The 21,718-nt window shown below is 35.8% G+C and overlaps 1 protein-coding gene across 1 annotated transcript; it reads right to left on the bottom strand.

The window, feature by feature from the left end:
• Positions 1–379: 379 nt before the first annotated feature.
• LOC126968973 (transcription initiation factor TFIID subunit 2) lies at positions 380–20,968 on the bottom strand. Its single transcript, XM_050814598.1, has 19 exons — positions 20,473–20,968; positions 20,332–20,386; positions 20,092–20,255; positions 19,767–19,983; positions 18,375–18,607; positions 16,693–16,870; positions 15,830–16,099; positions 14,310–14,450; positions 13,069–13,349; positions 12,284–12,523; positions 10,453–10,702; positions 9,065–9,227; positions 7,438–7,607; positions 5,785–5,998; positions 4,904–5,105; positions 3,883–4,138; positions 3,581–3,739; positions 2,246–2,374; positions 380–1,246 (listed from the first exon to the last, which is right to left on the bottom strand). The coding sequence occupies exons 1-19, from the start codon at positions 20,514–20,516 to the stop codon at positions 1,028–1,030; spliced, it is 3,585 nt and encodes a 1,194-aa protein (XP_050670555.1). The 5' UTR covers positions 20,517–20,968; the 3' UTR covers positions 380–1,027.
• Between the last annotated feature and the right edge of the window lie 750 nt (positions 20,969–21,718).

Genomic DNA, 21,718 nt, shown 5'->3' with positions numbered 1-21,718 from the left:
TAATAGAACTACCCAAATTCTGTACCCCAAGTACAAAAACAGGTTTTTCTCAGTCACAATATGAATTTAATCCGGCCGGCATACGCATAAAACAGCTTTAGTAAATTTAATAGAATTTAAGTAAAATAAGCAAATATACTGTTTTGTTAATTAAATTTAATGAACTAAACCTTTTAAAGCATGGCTAGTAAGACTAATAATACGACGGCACAGAAAACGTTATTGAAAATAAACTTTTGTATCAATTACGGACTTTTAATTTTGTACACGTTAAAACAGTGTGACATATCACAGAACAATTTCACACACACACACACACACACACACAATCAAGTCAATAAGCCTTCACTTAACAATAAATAAATAAAAAACAATCAAATTTATATCAAATTCTTTATTATAATATCTTAAATCTTTCATACCTATTACTAATAATAATAACGAGACCTATAAATTAACATTCGTAGTCAATAAATGCCTATCTTACATAATAATGTACTTATTTAATATTCGTTAGTAAATTTCAAGTTGGCCTTAGGTATTCTTACACTTACAAAATAAACCAAAAATAATATAAAAATATTAGTTCTAAACTGTGATTTTATACATATTTTAGGACTTTTTCTAACAAATAAGATTGAATTGTTCGGAATAACAATAATATATTGACATTAGTATTCTTAAAAATATTATTAGTGTTAAAATGAAATTAACAAGATGGCGTCGCTACTTCCTATTTTGGTTATTCTTTTTTTATGGAAAAAACGACGTACGAAAAACGAGCGTACCTTGTGTAAAATGATCATCGTCGCCCACATTCCCTTTCAACACCAGAGGAATTACAGGAGCGTTGCCGGCCCTTAAGGAAGGTGTACGGGGTGATTTCTTGAAGGTACCCGTCATGTAATCTCGTATCGTCCCGGAAACACCACACAAGGAAGCCCATTCCACAGCTTTGTTGTACGTGGAAGAAGACATTCATTTAAATCCTTGTAGAATTATTTAAGTTTTTAATAATTCACAATATTTAGAAGCTCATATTAGTCGGCATCATGCAGATATCCTCGGAGGGGCTCTGGCTCGAGCTGAACGAGCTCAGTGTCTCGCGCGTCTCCTCCTTGATCCTCAAGTGGTCCGTGGTGGAGGGGGGGAGGGACAGTTTATCTTTGTGCTCTTTCTTGTCCTTGTTGTGCTTGTGCTTGTGTTTATGTTTGTGTTTCTTCTTGTCCTTCTTTTTCTTCTTTGCCTGTTGAATGTTTAAAAAATAAATCCATGTGTCATGAAGAAAAAATTCTGCACTGTCTTTAGCAAACTATGAGCCAAAATTAATAATGTTGGGTTTCATTAATAATTCATGAATAAACAGATTGTAATTTTTAAGGGATATCCGGGCACTTCTGTATATGGAGCCACAAACTGAGAGTTAAGCAAGACACCAAGATTTACAATCGATGCCTCACTCGGACGGTTGGCTCAGTTAGTAAGTGTTCGGACGGATCCTGAGAGGCGCGGGTTCGAGTCCCACATCGTCCACAAATTTTGGTACAGTTCGTAAATAACATATTATATATATTTGAGTGATTAATTATCTATAAGTAATTTCCTGCATTAGAGGGAATACCTACAAATTTCACAGCGCAAAAAATATAGACCATTTATTGTATTGTATGTATACTTTATAGTAGGGGCAGTAAGGTCCTCGAATGGCGACCACGTACCGGAAGACGCACTGTTGGTAAGGTCCCCACAGGAAAATGGCCGTTCGAGACAAGAAATTTCTCACAAAACACGCGTTTGTAGGATGCCAGACGTCAACATGATGATGACGTTATATTTATGATATATATTTAAGACATTGATGTATTACAATCAATTGTTTATGAATATCGTCTAGTTAAATGGTAGCGATGTAGCACTCAGATGTGTGCATATAACTTCTAGCACTTGTCTTCTTGCACCAGTGGGAGACTCCTTTGCACAGGATGCCGGCTAGTTTATGGGTACCACAACCGCGCCTATTTCTTCCGTGAAGCAGTAATGTGTAGGCATTACTGTGTGTCGATCTGAAGGGCGCCATAACTATTGTAATTACTGGGCAAATGAGACTTAACATCATATGTCTCAAGGTGACGTCGCAATTGTAGTGCCGCTCAGAATTTTTGGGCAGTGCATATCAATTATCATCAGTTGAACGTCCTGCTCGTCACGTCCCTTACTACCATAAAAAAAAAGTTTGATAACTTACCTTCGGCGCGCCAAGATCGTCGGCATCGCGTCGGAACATGGCGGGTTCGAACCCAATCGGTCCGCACGAACCAGGTATACCCGGTAGAGGCGCCGCGTTGTCAGATATAAACTCACGCTTCGAATCCTCCTGTTGAAAACGTTTTGGTATTAATTTGATTGATGAAATTGATTCTTTTTGATGTTGAAAATGAATCACTGAAAATCTTTCTCGTAGAAGAGGTAGCTGTTCTCTACAGTCTTCTTATTCATAGATGACACAATATAAGTGAGATATTTTTGTCGTCCACTGACAATCCAATACCTTTTAATTGTTCAGTAATGTTGTATTCTCACTTGAGCACGCCGTTACTTTGCTAGAGTTGACAACACTGCCGGAATTGCTAGTCATCATTAGAGTTGCCCGCATAATCTCGAACTTGCGAAAAAAAGGAATTTGTACTTGTATTACCTTCAATTACAAACCAAGCTTTTAAAATTCCACATTTGCCTTTAATCGTAATCTATACTTATAATAAATCTGTAGAGATCAAATTTCTGTACAAAGAAAAAAAAATATTAAAATCGAGTCAGGGGAATGTAAGAAGAGAAAAAGAACAAGTCCCGATTTTTATTTTTATTATATTATTTATAACTTTTGCATTGCTATCAAGCATCACATACATACATCCGTACCTACCTATCCTTACAAACGATATCTGAAGAACGGCTGGACTGATTTTCATTTGTTGGATTTATAATATAAAATCATTGAAAAATTGACGAAAAAAGAAAAATACTTCCTTTCATTTAAAATCATTATCACAATTTTCTAGAGGGTAATCTGTTTTATGGAAAAGAGGACTAAAGAGGTGTTAAGTGATCACCGCCGCCCGCATTTTCTTGCAACACCAGAGGAACCACAAGAGCATTGCACCGCCTCTAGATCTACAAAGCCGATTTTGAAAATTCTGTTTCCAATAGAAATTTTTGTGAGTGTCATATATAAGTATATATTAACCCAAAAAATTAAAATACTTTTTCATAGTAGTTGTATGTAGAAAGTTGAACAGCTACGGCAATGAAATGAAATGAAATTTTATTTGCAAGAAACTTTGTACTTAAGATGTTAACATAATATTATTGATAATCCAATATGTTTCGTCAATTGACATGCAAAATTCAATTCTATTCAATTTTTTAAATAGAGGTCGACAAGAATCAAGGGGGCCGGCTCCGCAATGGAATGAACACCCGTGACGGTGCGGCAACGGCGCAACAGTGGTGTGATATTGAATTGGCAACGTCGCGTGTGCACAGTTTACACGTACTAAAAAGTTATAAAAACAATACTTACATTATATCCCCCCATCGGAATATCATGCACGCTTATGATGTCAACATTCTTGTCCTCTTCCTCCTTGATAGAAGAGAGTGGTACAGGCAACTGATCGACTGGGGCCAGCTGGGCTATTGGTGTTGTGTCTATAGCTTCCGGTTCACGTTTCACTATCACCTGATACATGATATGACATAGATAGATATAATATTTAATATAATTGAATTTTTGATTTTTTTTCAAGTGAATTATCGACTAGCGCGGTTAAATTATTAGTTAAATATAAAATTTAATAAAACTCAGAAAAAGCAGACACCTACCGTGTCGTCAATCTCCTGCTTGATGACCGGCTTCAACTCCATCTCCCGTTGTCTCTCCTTTTCCCTCTCAAGCCTCTCTCTTTCTCTCTCAACTCTCTCTTTCTCCTTATTATGCATGTGTTTCATCATGGCCTGTATCTCCGGCAGCGGCACACATATGGGCCGCTTCAAGCCATACAGAGTGAAGTACAAATCGACCAAATCGCACCGCAGTCTTGCATCATTGGATAAATGACTATTGATATTGTTCCAAAGACTGAAATACAGTAACACAGTATTAAAGCCAGCATTTCAATGTAACGAAGGCTATTCCCGCCATTTATAACCTAGGTCCTAAAAATAATTCAAAGAAATAAACATTTTAATTGCTGCATCTCAATACATTCTAGATAATGTTATGTATGTACATATGCCCATAAGCTAATTTTCTTAACTGTGATAATTAAATCGAAAATTTATTCAGAGAGATCCAAGTGACAAGTACAGTGTCATGACAAAATCTAAAATTGCATTAAATAACTGTAAAGTCAATGTAATTATAAACTTAGTCACCAATATTGTAACGAGTTACTTGTTTTATGTTGCACTCATATAAACCTATAAATGAGATATAAATAAAAAAAATCTATTTCAGTTTCGAGAAAACATCTTTTTTGCAATTGGACGTAGTTCCTGATAAACATTCCAAGCCACAATCATCACATTTTAAGGGATTCGTGTTTAAAGTTTAATAAATATTAGTGTTCCATGCATGTGGGTTAGGCTACTAAGTGACATGATGTCATTTAAAGAGTGACAGTAGGGCTGCCATTTTTTTCAGTTCGATCACGTGACCAGTTTTGTGTTCATAACTCAATTTCGACATGATTGTGGTTTGGAACATTTTTCTGGAATTACGTCCAATTGCAATAAAGCAGTTTTCTCGAAACTGAAATTGATATTTCTTATTTATAGGTTATCTCTACTCCAAAACCCTCTTAGGCCGAGCTCCGGGTTATAATAACACCAGAGTATCCCTCACCGGTGCACCACCGCCTCTGTGTCCAGCTTGTGCCTCTGGGCCCTCTCGAAGGGCGGCATGGTCACCATCAGCCGGGCCAGGCCATGTCTCACGCCGGGCTCAGGGTCGTTCTCCACGGCCGTCAGCAGCGACGAAAAGTCCTCGGGCTTGCCGTCCACCCGCACGAAGTCCACTAAACACTCGAATGCAGCTAGCCTGACATCTGCAATTTTAAAATTAATTTTAAACAACGCTCATAGAAACAAAATCAAATGAGGTCGTGCATAACGCCGGCAACAATCTGTTATTCTTCTGGTGTTGCAAGAGAATGTGGATGATAAAAAGAAAAATATATATTTCAAACAATTTGTTAATTTTTTATGGAAAAGGAGGACAAACGAACATACCTGGTGTTAAGTGAATACCAGAGGAATCACAGGAGCGTTGCCGGCTTTTAAGGAAGGTGTGTGCGCTTTTTTACTTTATATACTTTTCAGACTATGGTCAAAGGACAATAGCATGCCCAAGAAAGAAGATTTAAAAAAGTCAGATCATCTATATCTATAGATATAATAAAAACGTTACAAATTAGAAACAGTACATTGAAAACTTTTGTCTGTTTGTCTTGATTAATTTTTTTTTGACATTCATAAGTTTCATTTCCGTGACCTACATGAATAAAGTGATTTTGATTGATTGTCCGGCCATAAATGCCTCACTAGACATAGTATTATAAGAATCAGCTATTTTTGACAGCTACCGCATCGAAACTGTATGCAAAAAAAAATTCAAACGCCGCAAACAAACTTCAAACGCAAAGCATCTTGAAGCCTCTGGTGGTTGTCAAAGGTTTTCCCATGAGATCCTTTAATTCATCAAGTTTGAAACATCAATACACCTACCTATATATTGTCCATATTGCGCGTATGCTCTAAATATCGTCGGTATACTGGGTAAGTGACCACATTGCTGCATCCTTCGTATTGCCCGCAGACACGACACAGTCACTGTGTTCTTGTAGCAAGGCAGCACCTTCTCCAGGTTGAGCACACGGGTAATCTCCTCCAGCACTAGTTTAGTGTCCGCTGACAGCGAGTCGGCTGTTATTGGTGCACCCTTAAAACATCCATACTAATTATTCATTTTGATTGATTAGTTATAGCACATAAAGCAATGTTATTTTTAATTGCTGATATGTTATTTTTAATTGCTGATATTTTCCACTACATAAACATGAGTTGTCAATAAGTTTTACCAGTGGCTCCTTTGCACAGGAAGCCGGCTACATTATGGGTACCACAACGGCACCTATTTCTGCCGTGAAGCAGTAATGTGTAAACTTTACTGTGTTCTGAAATTACTGGGCAAATGAGACTTAACACCCTATGTCTCAAAGTGACGAGCGCAATTGTAGTGCCGCTCAGAATTTTTGGGTTTTTCAAGAATCCTGAGCGGCCCTGCATTGTAATGGGTAGGTCGTATCAATTACCATCAGCTGAACGTCCTGATCGACTTGACCCTTATTTTCATAAAAAAAAAAACAATTAGCGATTTCAACTCATATTGCTTATTTCCCTTGCATAGAAATCGACTATGGCTACAAATTCGTGCCAACATTTCATATGCACTTAAGTGTTACGTACCGTTAGGACGAACGCGCTGGTGGCCTTTAAAAAAAAAAACCCTTTTTAACTTCCGAATTACTTTAATTTCCACACACAATTTTATACAGAATTAACTCACAAAACCGAGTGTAGCCAACTCCCCACACCGCGTGGCGGCTATCGCTTTTTTATCAAAATAAATAATTGCCAATAAGTGTTCATCAAATTAATATCAACTATCAGGTTACGCATCGATCCATAGTGAATTCTGACGAGACTTCATTTCTTCAAGACCGTAGCGAACTAAAACAGATTATTTGACTTCTAGATACAATTTACATTTGGTTACACAGAAAACCCATAGGGCACAAATACGAGCCTCTTGGAAAAGAACCTCGGCTTACTACTACTGCCTATACGCGACACCCCGCAATCTTCTAATCAAGAGTGTAGGCTGTCACAAAAGAAGAATTTTGACGGCGGAAACGAAGAGATTGTGTGTGTGTATGAGGAGCAATGGTGGCGATGGTGATTGTATCGTCAAGATCTAAAAGGCTGGGTGGCCTGGGGAGGACGTAGTCTGCGGCTTGATGACGAGAGGATGAGATGCTATTACATCCAGCCTAAAGATGTCTTTTAAATATGATTTCCCAGTATATCCTATAACATTGGCCGGCTAATATTATAATACTGCCCGTTCTTAATATAATAATAAAACCTGGAAATCATTACCCCTGTCTCCCAGAAAGAAAGGTATTACTCATAGCACTCCTGACATCGCTGGCTTCTTCAACTCAAATCAACCCTTTCATGCAAAGACCTACACATATTAATTTTGGAAATGTCAACCTGACCACTTTAGTTCATCGTCGATCTGATCTATAAATGTATGCAGCCTCTGTACAGACTAAGCAATCGGCAAATGACGAAAAAGATAAAGTTAGTACAAACCGGTTGTAAAACGGAAATAACAGGCGTAATGGTGGCGGCCAGTGCATCTACTAGGGCTGCCCTGTAGTAGTTGTCCGAGAAGTGGTTCTTAGAGTTATCATTGTATTTGAATAGATCTAACAGGAATCTCACGACCTCTGGCGGACAGATGCCGTGGATGTTTCGTAGTCCTGAAACCAAAATATAGACATCATAAGCTGTATAATTTACTAACCAGTCACATAACAACAACAGCGTTTCCGATCACATTCAATTCTATATTCTTTTCAGCGTGGTAACAAATAATTTATCCGTATTTTTAATACACACATAGATTAACCATACTGACCGATTAAGTGTATGTTGTAAGATATTTAATACAAAAATCAGCAAAATAAAACAATTTTTGCTGCTAACTCAAATTGATTTCCGTAAATCATTTTGTAAAGCTTTTTACTCAATAAAAACTTATTCTAGCTTTTTTATTTGCGCACTATGCGAAATATTGATGCCTTTTTGTTACGTTTCTTTTTTTCACATTCTCACCATACTCGTATTATGGTGTTCTTTCACAGTGTGGTTTTCAAGGAAAATTCTTTCACGTACATGCCATAGTATAGAATGAACTTTTGCACAGTGTTTCAAAAACAATATGACATGGGTAGAATACTTTTTTTATATTTTTCTTGTTTTCATGTAAGTGTTAGGCTGAGATCTATAGAGCGTACTTAGACTTTGCTCAGACTTTACTTACGTTAAACATAGCTAAGTGTAGTCGTAGCATAATATTTAATTTCGTTTTTATAGTCATTTGACAGCTGACATTATACTGAGCTTAAGTTAAGACAGCCGAATACAAAAGTCAATTTCACGTTTTATCACTATCACCAGGGAGCGTACATTTCATGCCCGTTTCGTCATAATGACGTATTAATATAAACACACAGGATGTTTCAAAAAACGTAGTGACAGATAGTCAATCAACGTTTGATTCTAACATAATAGTTTCTGTATTTAATGGGATGGAAACAAAATGCGTTAGTTATAAATTATAACTAATTATATTATCTCTAAATAACACGCATAATTAAATGAAGAGATAGTCATGAAACCCAACAATTCGTTTTTGTCCACCTATATGTAGCTTGGCGTCATACGCCTGTCATCGGCATAATATGTACGCTCCCTGACTATCACCACAGTTTTACGTAAGTAAATTCTGAGCAAAGTCTATGACGGCTGTATAGATCTCAGTCTGAATGCCATGAGATATCTTAAGCGTTAATTCCGTTAATATTTGTCAGTCTATATGCAGAATCCACGTAGGGTCGCCCGTACAACTTAGGGGTTACACGCGTCCTCCACCGAAGAACACTGACCGAAGACACAGAACAAGAACAGGTTAATCGGTGATGTAAAACTATGCATAAACCATTTCGACAAGTGTTTCGCTTCTCTATTCTCTCGAGGCCAACCCTGTTCTCTGTTCATCGTCTAATTCTACCTTTTTTAATGTAAAATAGATTTCTTTGAACCTATTTGAAACATCACCCGACTTAGATAAGAACTGTATACATACGCAATTATTTTTCTATACTATAACTTGTGAAAGAAGATCACAACAGCAATTATAAATATGGTATATTACCGGCCATTGCAACAGGTATGGTCTTCTGCAAAAAGTAATGCTGCAAGTTGTCGAAGTTGTTCTGCTTGATTATGTGCGGCGCCGAGAACGACCCGAACATCTTCCTGAAGATAGTCAACATGGCGGGGGGGCCCGCCCACGAACTTATCATTGCATTTGCCACCTATTATGATACAACTATTTAAAAACCTGACTCCAGTATGTTTGGACGTAGTTAAGCAGAAAGGACTCAAACCACACTTTGGTAAAATAGAGTTAAGTATGCCATCGTACACCTGAAGGTCAAATCTGTCATGTAGTGAAAACCCCATTTTAAAATGTACACGGAAACTGTTTTTTTTTTTGGATATTTATATGGAAGATTATTAAGAGCTGAAACTTCAAATACCTATAACTCAAAAGTGCCTTTGCGCTGTTTGAGTCCTTTCGAAGACTACAGACAGTTTGAAGACAACAAAGTGTCTTAACGTGCTATGTTACGCAACTTTCATTGTGGAGAAAGTTAGCGTATTAAAAATTACAAAGTATCAAGCACTCAACTAAAATGCTATAATTTCGAGGTTGCAAAAGAAGAAGAGATTAATAGGATTGCATTACGCAGATCCAAAATACGTTACAATACTGTATATTATAAAATTCGGCTAGCAACCCTACTATAATCTGCCACACTATAGTAAGCCTTCTTTGTCAAAAAGCTATTATATATTTCTTAAATTTGCGCTCAATGAGTTCTATATCGTAGTATATGAGTCTATATTTCATCGTAAAATTAAATAAGAAGACAACATGTAGGAGCCCTTAACCATAGCTAACATATTACAAGGCATATACAGTTTATTCTTCTCGAATTAAATGAATTCAAACCATTTATCAAAAGTATTTTCTAACATATATTATATTGATATATATACAGTATGGTAGACCACAGTCAAATTCTGTTGCTCTAAAAAGAGATTATTTTATTAGAAAACATTGCATCTGGGACTTCTATTACTAATAACACATAATTTATAATATAATTTTTTTAATAATATCTTACCTATATGGAAAAAAAAACATATTAAAAAAATATATTAACTATCTACCTCTAAGTTAATTTTTCAACAGGAGAAAAATAATAGTAGTAGATAAATACTGCATATATTAAATGAAGCTTATATAGCTTTGTTCACATAATTTTACCAGTGGGAGGCTCCTTTGCACAGGATGCCGGCTAGATTATAGTATCATTGTAATGAACAGGGTGTATCAATTACCATCAGCTGAACGTCCTGTCCGTCTCGTCCCTTATTGTTATAAAAAAAATACATATTATATGTATTATGAAAGAGTAGGTAGCGTTCTCGATACCAAAATCATCGAGCCACCATTGAACAGAGTTATGTTACCTTAGTCAAACAATGCGCAGCCCTGCACCTTATCTTATAATAGGCATGCTCGTTCTCGATGGTGTCGGTGAGAGCCAGCCTCGTGGCCGGCTCCGGGTAGTTGTGCAGGGCGTCGATGGCCTCGCTCTGTGCGGTGATATCACGTTCATGTCGCAGCTGGTACTGCCACTGGTAGTCCGGCTGGGAGATCACGGTGCTGCGCAGCAGGGACATCTCCGGGTCGAGCCGGATCCATAATACTGGCGAATCGCTGAAATAGGTATAAATCAAAGACTTACAAATATACTAACATATAGACAGACCGATAATGCGTGGCTAATTTTGATTTGTCAATAAGTGGGTTAGCTGGTAGTTTAAAATTCAAAATACTAATGGGCCAATGCCAAGAATGGCAGACTGATTACGACTTGCCAGTTGCTAACAGTAACATTAGATTAACTTTGCTTTTCTTTTCTTTTAGCTTGATTTCTGATTATTTTGCTGTCTCTCTGTTAGAGATGTTCTTCTCTCGCACGCTTGTCACTTGGCATGCGTTTGTCTATAAGCTAGTATATTGTACGTCTATGAGTACAAAGAATATTACAAAAAAGGGTGAAAGGGTAATGTTAATGTAACAGCCGCGCCGAAACTATGATTAAACTATCATACTTATACCGTTTCATGCGATCAGCGCTTGTAGTTCATGTTTAGTGGGTCGGGAAAGGAGCTACAGTAAATAGCGTTATAATGCTGTATTCTGCCAAATTTATTGTAAGACAAAAATCAACCTTCGGGTATCAACCGAGGAGGTTTATCTTTTCATCGGTATGTCAAAAATAATTATGAATATCTCTTTAGTTTAAAAAAATTTAGCCACAACTACAACATCCAAAAATCGATACTATAGCAACATGGTAAAACAAGAAATATACATTACTTGCTAGGCATGTGCATAATCAAAACGATGGGCGATCGTTATCCGCAATGGATAGCGTCATCTGCGAAACCCACACTTTTTTCATTGCTTGCATTGCCGTGATTCGTCTCTACGTCAAGCGCAGTATTTGCTTTTGCATGACAATAGCAAATTCGCGATTGAAGTTTGTGTGATTTATTTATACATAATGCGCACGTATTTATCTCTGGTACAAAGTTGAATTGAAAAGTGATAAGCAACATGTGCCCACACGCTTTCTAATACGTATTAGCAACTATTTCCTTTCTAACCTCTTTTACCTGTGCAGTAGCCTGATTTTTCATTAGCTTTCTACTTTAACTTAGTTGTCTCTTTAAAAAAAACATGAAGTATTCCATTGAGTACAACCAGAAATCGTTTGCACACGATGTCGGCTAGTTTATCGGTACTATAACAGCGCCTTTTTTTGCCGTGAAGCAATAATGTGTAAGCATTATTGCCTTTAGGTCTGAAGGGCAATCACAATTAATAATAATATTGACACACTTTTACACAAATTACCTTACCCCAAATTAAGCATAGCCTGTGCTAGGGGTTGCAAGACAACGATATACTTACATAAACATACATAAATACATATAAACATCCATGACTCGGAAACAAACATCCATATTCATCACATAAATTATTGCATCTACCGCGATTCGAACCCGGGACCTCTAGCTTAGTAGTCAGGGTCACTAACCATTCGGCTATATGGGTCATAAAAAAATTAATGCGCAGGGCGTATCAATTACCAACAGCTAAACGTCCTGCTCATCTCATCCCTTATTGTCATAAAAAAATAAGAAAAAACCATATGATATAACCCGATATCAATAATTATGGATACTGGATTACAACCTTAATTATTTTTTACAATTATTACAGACTTACTCCATAGCAGACAGGTCCATATCAACCTCTTCGCCCGTGCACAAGGGAATCTTCTTCTTTTTATTTCTTCTGCTCTTGCTGTGGCACGTGATGTCAGCTTTCACCACAGTATTCTCTATTTGCAGCGTGTGTTTAAATGTGCCATCAAGCTCTTGCAGCTGTACCAACAATGGACCCACGTACTTGCGGATACCGCGCTCATGGACACTGTCTTGACGAATTTCCAGCTCAACTGTGTTTCTGAACAAAACAATTATAATAGTTAGCCCCACTTTCAAAGGTTACTACTAAACTTACTGTTATCAAATTGAAATATTTCCGAGTTAATATCTCTGACAATCTTTGTATTAGCTCTTACACACAATTGGGTGTCAGGTGAAGAATTAATAGACTCAAACTTTGACATTTCAAATAGAAAAAATTACTACTATACTTTTTTGAAGTTATTAATATATGGGTAAGCGTAAGAACTACTAGGGTAAGTTCTAATTTTCCGGAAGACAGAAACTTTACAAATGATTTACATAATAATAATTTATTTCACCATTAGCAAATACCCTGGCTTGGGACTTAAACACGACTAAGTATGGTTAAATGATTGAGTGGGTTATGCGATATACATTAACATCCCCACGTATAATTAATAGTATACACATTATTTACAGAGCCTTTTCAGTAATGCAGCTAGCTAAACACTATATAGTGAAAAAGTAGATAACGACCCGTATTTCTACACAAAAATATAACTATACAATATTAAAACGACAATATAAAATCAATGATACCTTTTCCTATTGAAAACTGAAGTCAATTGAAACTTGGCATGCCCACCAGTTCTAACCCACTGATCAACAAACACCGCCATCTCTTTCCCAGTGACTGTAAAGATTGCTTTGACGAATAAATTAGTGGACAACAACAAGTGGCCCCACATTCCACTACCAATCTTGGTGTTAGCAGCATTAGTAGCGAGGGAGAGTTGTTTGTTGAACACTTGCAGCAACAGCTCTTGTCCGATTCTCTGTTCCAGCATCCGGAGCACCAAGTGAGACTTCTTTCTCATTATCTGTCACAGAAATATATTAAGTGTGACACATTATATATATTATTATATACGTTATGTCAAGATGTTCAAACAGATTTATTACTCATGTATCCTTATTAAATCATGCTACCTGATTTTTATTTACATAAGAGGTGACTTATGTGATGGAAAGTAAAAAAGTGGCCTTTGAGGTATGGTTGGGAAGGTTTGATCTTGAAGGTTCCTAAGCCATTTCAGTTCAAGTATACAGCAGGTGATTTGCAGTGGTGGTTGTTTTAAATGACATATTTCGACTGTTTAGTTATTCAATAGGTTCTGAATATCTACTATATACAATCAACAATTTGTACTATTTTAAATAAAATAATGAAACTTTATAAAATTAATATCCCCTAATGAAATTGATTTAGATTATTACTATTTATATATTTTTAAATTCAAATACACACTTATTAAAAAACAAATACACTTTAAATTTAATTATTTGGGATTCAGGATGTGGTCACAATACAGATTAACATAAAAGCTTATTACAACGACCTTATTTTGATATCGTTACTAGCTGACCCAGCAAACGTTGTATTGCCATATAAAGTAAATTAAAAAAAATCAATAGTTAAAATTTTTGAGGTATAAAAAATTGATGCAACCGATTCTCAGATCTACCAAATATATCGTACTACAATTATTTTATTCGGTTGCCATCTTGCAACTCTATATGGGATTTGTTGTGTGTATTCTTCAACGCTGAATCCTATTAAAATAAAAAAAAATTACAAAAGTAAAATTTTTAATGGTGGGTCACCCTTATCATTTAGGAGTTTGAAAAATAGATGTTGGCCGATTCTCAGACCTACCCAATATGCACACAAAATTCATACAAATCTGTATCGGAGGAGTTTGGTAACAAACCCCGGGACACGAGAATTTTATATATTAGATTATATTTTATAAATAAACCCACCTATTATGGATAGTTACCTCGATATATCTTGGCGACATAGTTTGTACGTTTCTCACTGGGAAATAGAAGACATCTTTAGGCTCGACCCGCGCGCCGCTAGCGGGCGGCTGCCAAGGGTCTAACACAATCCCGCCATACTGTTCCTCGTACGATACCACCTACAAATCATCATGATTATTATTTTTAGGGTTCCGTAACCAACGGGAATTTCAAACGATCATCCTTGGGAACGATGTGATTAAATCTCGGTCGACAACGATATTAATCACCGCAAATGTAGCTGGATAGGCCACACACTCTTTAATGCTTGCAAACATAAGTATACCGCGGCAAGATACGAACTGTAACCCACCAGGAAAACAAACGCGGCCGTCCAAAGTTAATCTGGTGGTGGACTGTCATTGACGACGCGAAAGACATCGGAAAAACATGGTGTGAAATCAAAAGACATATCTCGATCGATCGACTCGCGATCGATCACGATAGAGATACACTGTGGGCATCCAGGCAGTCATAGGTTACAGGAGTAAGTCAATTAGGTAAGTACAAGAATGGAAATCCTACTACTAAGACTACACTGTATTTATATCTACACTAGCTGACCTAGCAAACGTTTTATTGCCATAATATTTATTTTATATGGTAATAAAAAAAATCAATATTTAAAATATTTGGGGTATAAAAAATAGATGACGACTTATTCTGAGACCTACGAAATATATCTACAACTACAATTATTGTATTCGATTGCCATCTTACAAACCTATAGCGGTTTTGTGGATGGAACAGAATAAAATAAAAATCGCGAAACAAAAATAGTTGTAGATCGTAGAAGGGCGAAAATTTGAAGTTGTATGTATTTTTCAATGCTGAATCATAATAAAAAAAAATATTTAGGGGTGGATCAATCTTATCATTTAGGGGTATGAAAAATAGATGTTGGCCGATTCTCAGACCTAAAAGGCATAAATGATATGCACACAATATTTCATACCAATCGGTTCAGCCGTTTCGGAGGAGTTTGGTAACAAACACCGGGCACAAGAATTTTATATATTTGATAAGGCTTTAGTTAATTGGTGAAGCAACTGCCCGTATCCGCGACACAAGACGTCAAGTGATGCTTTGCCGGCCTTTAAGTTGGGAGTATTCTATAATCTTGATGGTGTCTAAGTTGTATCGGTTCGGCAAAACTGTAGCGTGCAATGAATTCCACAAAATGGCTGTGCGATGCAGGAAATTTCTCGGTTGTATGTACGAAATGCTAGATGTCAACATGATGCGGGTTGAATTCCTGATAAAAAGGATGAAAACAAGAAAAAAAATTTTATGTCACAAATATATATCTCTTTCTTCTTTGAGGTGCTATTCAAAAGCTATCATTTGTGTGTTGGATGAATAGAGGTTTATTGATAGGTATTTTGGCCAAACTTTTAACTTTTTTGTTAGATGACATATCACATTCATGTTTAGACGCTGATTCCTTTTCACCCATAGACCCCAACACTGTCACAAATAAATAAATAATCCAACTTACCTCTTGTAACTCTTGGTGAATCCAATACCTGTACTCGTTATTACCAAAGCACTTCTTTGAATACAATCCACATAAATAATCAGGTATTCCTTTAGCAAGCCACAAATCTGACCAGTTCTGCATGGTTATGAAACATCCAAAGAACTGTTCAGCCACAGCCTGTGCCATAGCTTTCCTGCTCACATATGTTTGATCAATTATGGCGATAGAATGGAGTAAGTGGGTGCTCAGTATTGACATTGTGGTGTATGCTGTGGAGTCATCTTCAGTCTAGAGAACAGAAAATATAACATGTGGATAACACAGACTTATCTGGGACGAGTACACTTATGTATTTGTCATGTAGAATTTCAGAGAGCAATTTATTTATAAGAAATAGTGACGAGACGAGCACAATATGCTGCTCAAGATTTTTCATTGAACTAATATCAATAATCTAACGGCATCACAATTGCGTTTATATTTGTCAGACTTAAGACGTTTAGTCTCATTAGTGCACTAATTTCCCTTCAAACCGAAACACATTTACGCCTACACTCTACTTCTTTATGTCAGAAAAGGCGCCACTTTGATGCCCACCTATCCGGAATCCTGTTAAGCAGTGAGCGGAACCCTGCAAAGAGGCTGTGTGTTATTATTTATTTACTAAAAACCAATCAACCTAATTGGTGGATCACGAAAATGATTATCTATATTATTATCAAGGCTGACTGTACTTCTGCTGATGTCACACATTTTAATATGCCAAGCAATTATATCAAATCCTATCAAATCAACAATATTACTTCTAAATGACAAGAAAAACATGATTTGCTGTCACAGGCTGACTGAGAATCAGGTAAGACATGCATAATTTTACTCACCTCATCAACAAAAACCTGTTTATAACAAGTGTAAGGGTATCTTGTTGATAGTGTCTCCTCATAGAATTCAAATGCCTCATGTAAGTACCTCACTGTATTCTTCAATATTTGCATTAAATTTGGTAAGCAGTAGTGTGTTACTTCATTCATAAATGGGTCCACATAGGTTTCAAATGGTCTGAAAAATTATTAATCATATAAAACACATGTTATTTCAAATTCAATTTTGCTGGGATAACTTTACCAACATCAAAATTTTATTTAATCCAACATTAAAAATGATACGCAATCAGACCATGAGCATGCATAGAGTAAACACCAATAGAGAGACACATCCAAGAGTTGTTTTTATAAGACATTCAAGTTCAGATATCAACATGCACAAATTTTGATAAAAATAAATTTGGATATATTCCCAGAAGTGAATTCATTATCCATCCACTTACAGCCAAACTACGGAATGAGTTTTTTGTTCAATGTTCGAAGACGATTTGACATGGTTACCTTAAAAAAAAGCACATACACCTTCCTCAAAGGCTAGTAATGCTTCTGTGAGTCCTCTGGTTTTCAGTAAAATGTAGGTGATTACTTAATAACAGGTGACCTATATACTTGATTGTACTCCTGTTCCATAAAAAAAAATCAACAATTGATATGACTTAAGGAAATAAAATCATTTAGATTTCAATAACCTCAATTTCAATATGCAATTACTATTGTAGAGCAGGCTAGCAAATGTAAAGTAAATCCTGTAGATGGAGCTTTGGACTAGAATCAAAAACAAACATTCCAAAATGTATATATGATTGTATCATAGGACTTTTAAGCCTAACAGTATAGCTGTTGGATTAAGAACATCAGAGTTGATTACTCTGGAGATCAAGACATTCCTTACACAAATAAAATTTGAAAAACAAAATTTTATGAAAGATGCGGGACTCAAACCCACAACCTCTGGCGTTCCGTGCCAGTGCTCTAACCAACTGAGTTAACCTTTACGAGTAACATATCGTCATAACATCTTTATATGCTTTGTTCAACTCTCAGGTTGTGGCTTCATCTACAGGATCTACTTTACAGTTGATGACCTGCTCAACCCCAATATTTGCATATTAGGACATTGACTTGAGATGTCACTTTTGTAAATCTAAACAATATGTTATGTTTTTAAAGTGATAACCCTCACTTCTTGGATTAATACACAAATAAAATTTGAAAAACAACATTTTATGAACGATCCGGGGCTCGAACCCACAACCTCTGTCGTTCCATGCCAGTGCTCTAACCAACTGAACTAACCGTTCGAGTGACATATTGTCATAAAATCTTGCATGCTTTGTTTAACTCTCAGGTTGTGGCTTAATCGACACGATCTTCTTTACAGTTGATAACCTGCTCAACCCCAATATTTGCATACTAGGAAATTGACTTGAGATGTCGCTCTTATAAATCTAAATAATTTATTATGTTTTTATAATTACTAACCAATTTTTTGTAATTACTAACCAATAATTGACAAACACATGGACTCACAGTATGTGCATGTTGTATACAACTGGGTCGAAAAACAATATTGTATTTTGAGTACATGGACTATTACTGTGACAACTATGTTACTTAACATAAATAAAATAAATTTCTAAGAAAATTATAATATATTAAAAAATATAAAAAAATATTACCCTATGGCCAATGCAATGTTAGGAGCACATGCAGGTGTATTTATAACATAGTGAAATGTTTTCCTCCGATGGTCTGGAGTGAACACCACATCCAGCAGGTCACCACATGAAACTGCTGTGAGGCTTTCATCTACAGTGAACTCCAACTTCCAAGTACATGGCTCTGCAAAGCTGTCCACACAAGGAAACCAGAGGCGGGCGGAGTGGCCATATGTAAACATGTGAGCTGATTTCTATAAAATAAATGTAACCAATAATTTATAATTAACAAACAGCATAGTTTGCACTGGTCAATTCAATTTTTTTCAACAACTTGAGTATAGATATTTATATTTATAGATATACTAGCTGACCCGACAGACATTGTTCTGTATACAATAAATAAAATAATGTTTTTATATGAATTTGTCAATAATATATCATAACATCAAAAATTACTTTGTAAAATATGCACCCTGCTGTTGTAATGAAATTGTTTCACAGCAGAACTGTCAAACCGTGTGTGAATAAATTCTCTCATAGAAAATATGTATAGACACATCAAAGGAATTGGTATTCCTTTTTATTGGTAATTTGTTGTTTTTATTTAATTTAGCAGGATTTTCCTATTTATTCACCTTTTATATCTTCTCTGGACTTCCACAAATAATTCAAGACTTAAATTTGCCAAATCGGTCCAGCCGTTCTCGAGTTTTAGCGAGACTAACAAACAGCAATTCATTTTTATATATATAGATAGCGGTCGAAGTTTATTATTTGGACTTTGTTTTTATATGACATGATTTGTGAATACGTATAGTCATTGAAAATATGATATGAAATCACTTATTAAGTGAAAAACAACAACCCATTCAGAAATTAATGCCTCAGAGTAAGAAAAATAGTCACAAGAAACTCACCCAGTGCTCTGTGAACTCTAGACCACTTGGTGTTGCATAGAGATGTTGATGCATTGTGTGTTTACCACATTTAACATGGGGAGTGTTCCGGAGAGCTGTTTGACCTGATACCTGCCTCCGAATTCCACCATCGCACAACACTCCACAAATTAGGATATTGTGCATTCCTCCACAGTGAGGTTTTTAAGAAACTTTCTTTCACATGCACTTAAGCTTTGGAATGAGCTATCTTGAGTTGTGTTTCCAGGATGATACAACATAGGTACCTCCAACAAAACAAAAATGGGTACACTTTTCTAAAGGGTCTTTTTTCTCTCATTATTTTGCAAGGCTATCCCAATTGAAGTTTAGAACAGGATGTTGAACTCCTTTTTAAATGTGAGTTGCTCACATTAACCAAAGACAACTTTGTTAATATAAAAATATTCAGTATAATTTTTAATACATGTATTTATTTTTACTGATGTCTAAAAACTCTTAGTGAACTACATACTTCAACCAAAGATTCTTCTCCTTCTGGCACAACAAAATGCATTCCACCTTGAGGGGATTCCAGTGAGAACTCAATACCAATACGAAGGCCCCTGCCCTCTCCTACTAAGTGAGCAGCCTCATCAGGAACTTGGATATGAAGTTCTCCAGAGTTGTGATCTGGATCAATTTTTTGTGCTGCTGATAAGTGGTATTGAGAGAATACTTCAAGAGATCGCCTGTAATAGTTTAATCAGTTATTGTACTGCAGATACAATCCATTTATTATGCATTTTTAAATGTAGAGTGTGTTAAGTAATATAAACATTATTATTGTTATAACTCACGTATTTGGGTCATTCTGACATATATCCAAGAATGGATCAAAGTAGTGGAAGTTAGCTTCATATTGATCATTCAAACATACTCTATAAATCCGGCATTGCTTGGCATTTAGGCGAATGTACCTCAGGTTGTCTTTCAAAGGAACAATCGTGAGTTCCACAAAACCCTATAAAATATGTGACTAGTATAGACATTATAATAAAACATTATAATTATGAGATGTGACAATATTGCTCACTTACAATAACACTTCTTCTCTCAAAACTAATTCCTGTCAGACTTAGAATTTGATGAGCTGTATAAAAAATAAGACTATTATATTGTTAAATTATATGATCTCAGGTATCAATAATGAAATGACTTCTTCTAAAATAGATACTTATAATTTGAAAGGCCGACAGTTATCACCAGTACGTTCTTTTTTCATGATTGTTTTATAGACTTCTATCTCCTATACTATTTACTAATGATTAAAGCACTTTGGCAAATGCTATCATGGTTGTAAGGTAAAAAATTAATTCGTCTCTTTATGATAGATTCTTTGTTTTGATCAGATATCATTGCTAAAACTTATATTATTTGAGACAGGTTAATTATTACTCGAATATATAAATAAGCATATTATAAGTACACTTAACAAATAAATACAATTACACGGCAAATTACACCACAAACACAAAGTTTACTTTTAACAAAACTATATCCAGTATTTTTATTTATAATTTCTATAATCTAGTTTCATTTCTTTGATCAAGTAAACTGTAAAGCCACAGAACATTTTATTTTTACTCTAACGAAATAACGAGAGCTACAGCGTACAGCCTACTAGAATAATACTGTAATCTGTTTTGCGCAAAGAGAATGGCTAGAAGTCAGAAGAACTTTAGAATTAGAACAGAGAACTAGAATAAAGTGACAACTGACAACCAATAACAACCATCAACAAACATGAAGTATGAAGTGAACCATCTGCATCGGTCAAGTGCCATCACAACTTATACACCTAGTAGTGCAATAGACAGAGACGACATACAGCAACCAACTTAAATTATTCAATTCAAATCCATATGTAGCCGTTCTTTTATTCCAGTAAGGAAGTTCTAGCCACTATAATATCGACAAAATATCGATATATAATTTTTTTTTTATCAAAAAACAACCGGTGACCAAAAAGTGACCGGTGTCAATTAAATGTTTCGCGAAGTGTGATTTTTCGGGATGATTATTCCTAAATGCCGCAATATGTTCCTTTAATCTAATTTCGAAATTTCGACCTGTTTAACCTATCTAATTCTAGTTACAATTACCTATTGTAATTTTTGGAGACGATGTCATCCAAGGTAGGTTTGTAACTACATACATAGTTATATGTGAGATGTGCTTGAGTCGTGAGGAGGCGAGAGGCGAGAGCGGTTTGCAGCGGAAGGACACCGATCCCAAAAATAACAATAATCGTAACTAGAATTAGATTAATTAAACAGATTGTATAAAAATATGCAGTTATTTTTATGCGACAATTACTTGACCATAACTATGTTATGGTAGATGATCTAAATATTCTATAGACTTAAAGATTTGGCCACGTATCGTTAATTTACTCCTAAGAATTGAAGAGATCCGTTGCTTTGT

The sequence above is a fragment of the Leptidea sinapis genome, chromosome 1 (assembly GCF_905404315.1).
Source record: "Leptidea sinapis chromosome 1, ilLepSina1.1, whole genome shotgun sequence".
Classification (NCBI taxonomy): domain Eukaryota; kingdom Metazoa; phylum Arthropoda; class Insecta; order Lepidoptera; family Pieridae; genus Leptidea; species Leptidea sinapis.
The sequence above is the reverse complement of the archived record's forward strand: the minus strand, read 5'-3'. Positions and strand labels throughout refer to the sequence as shown.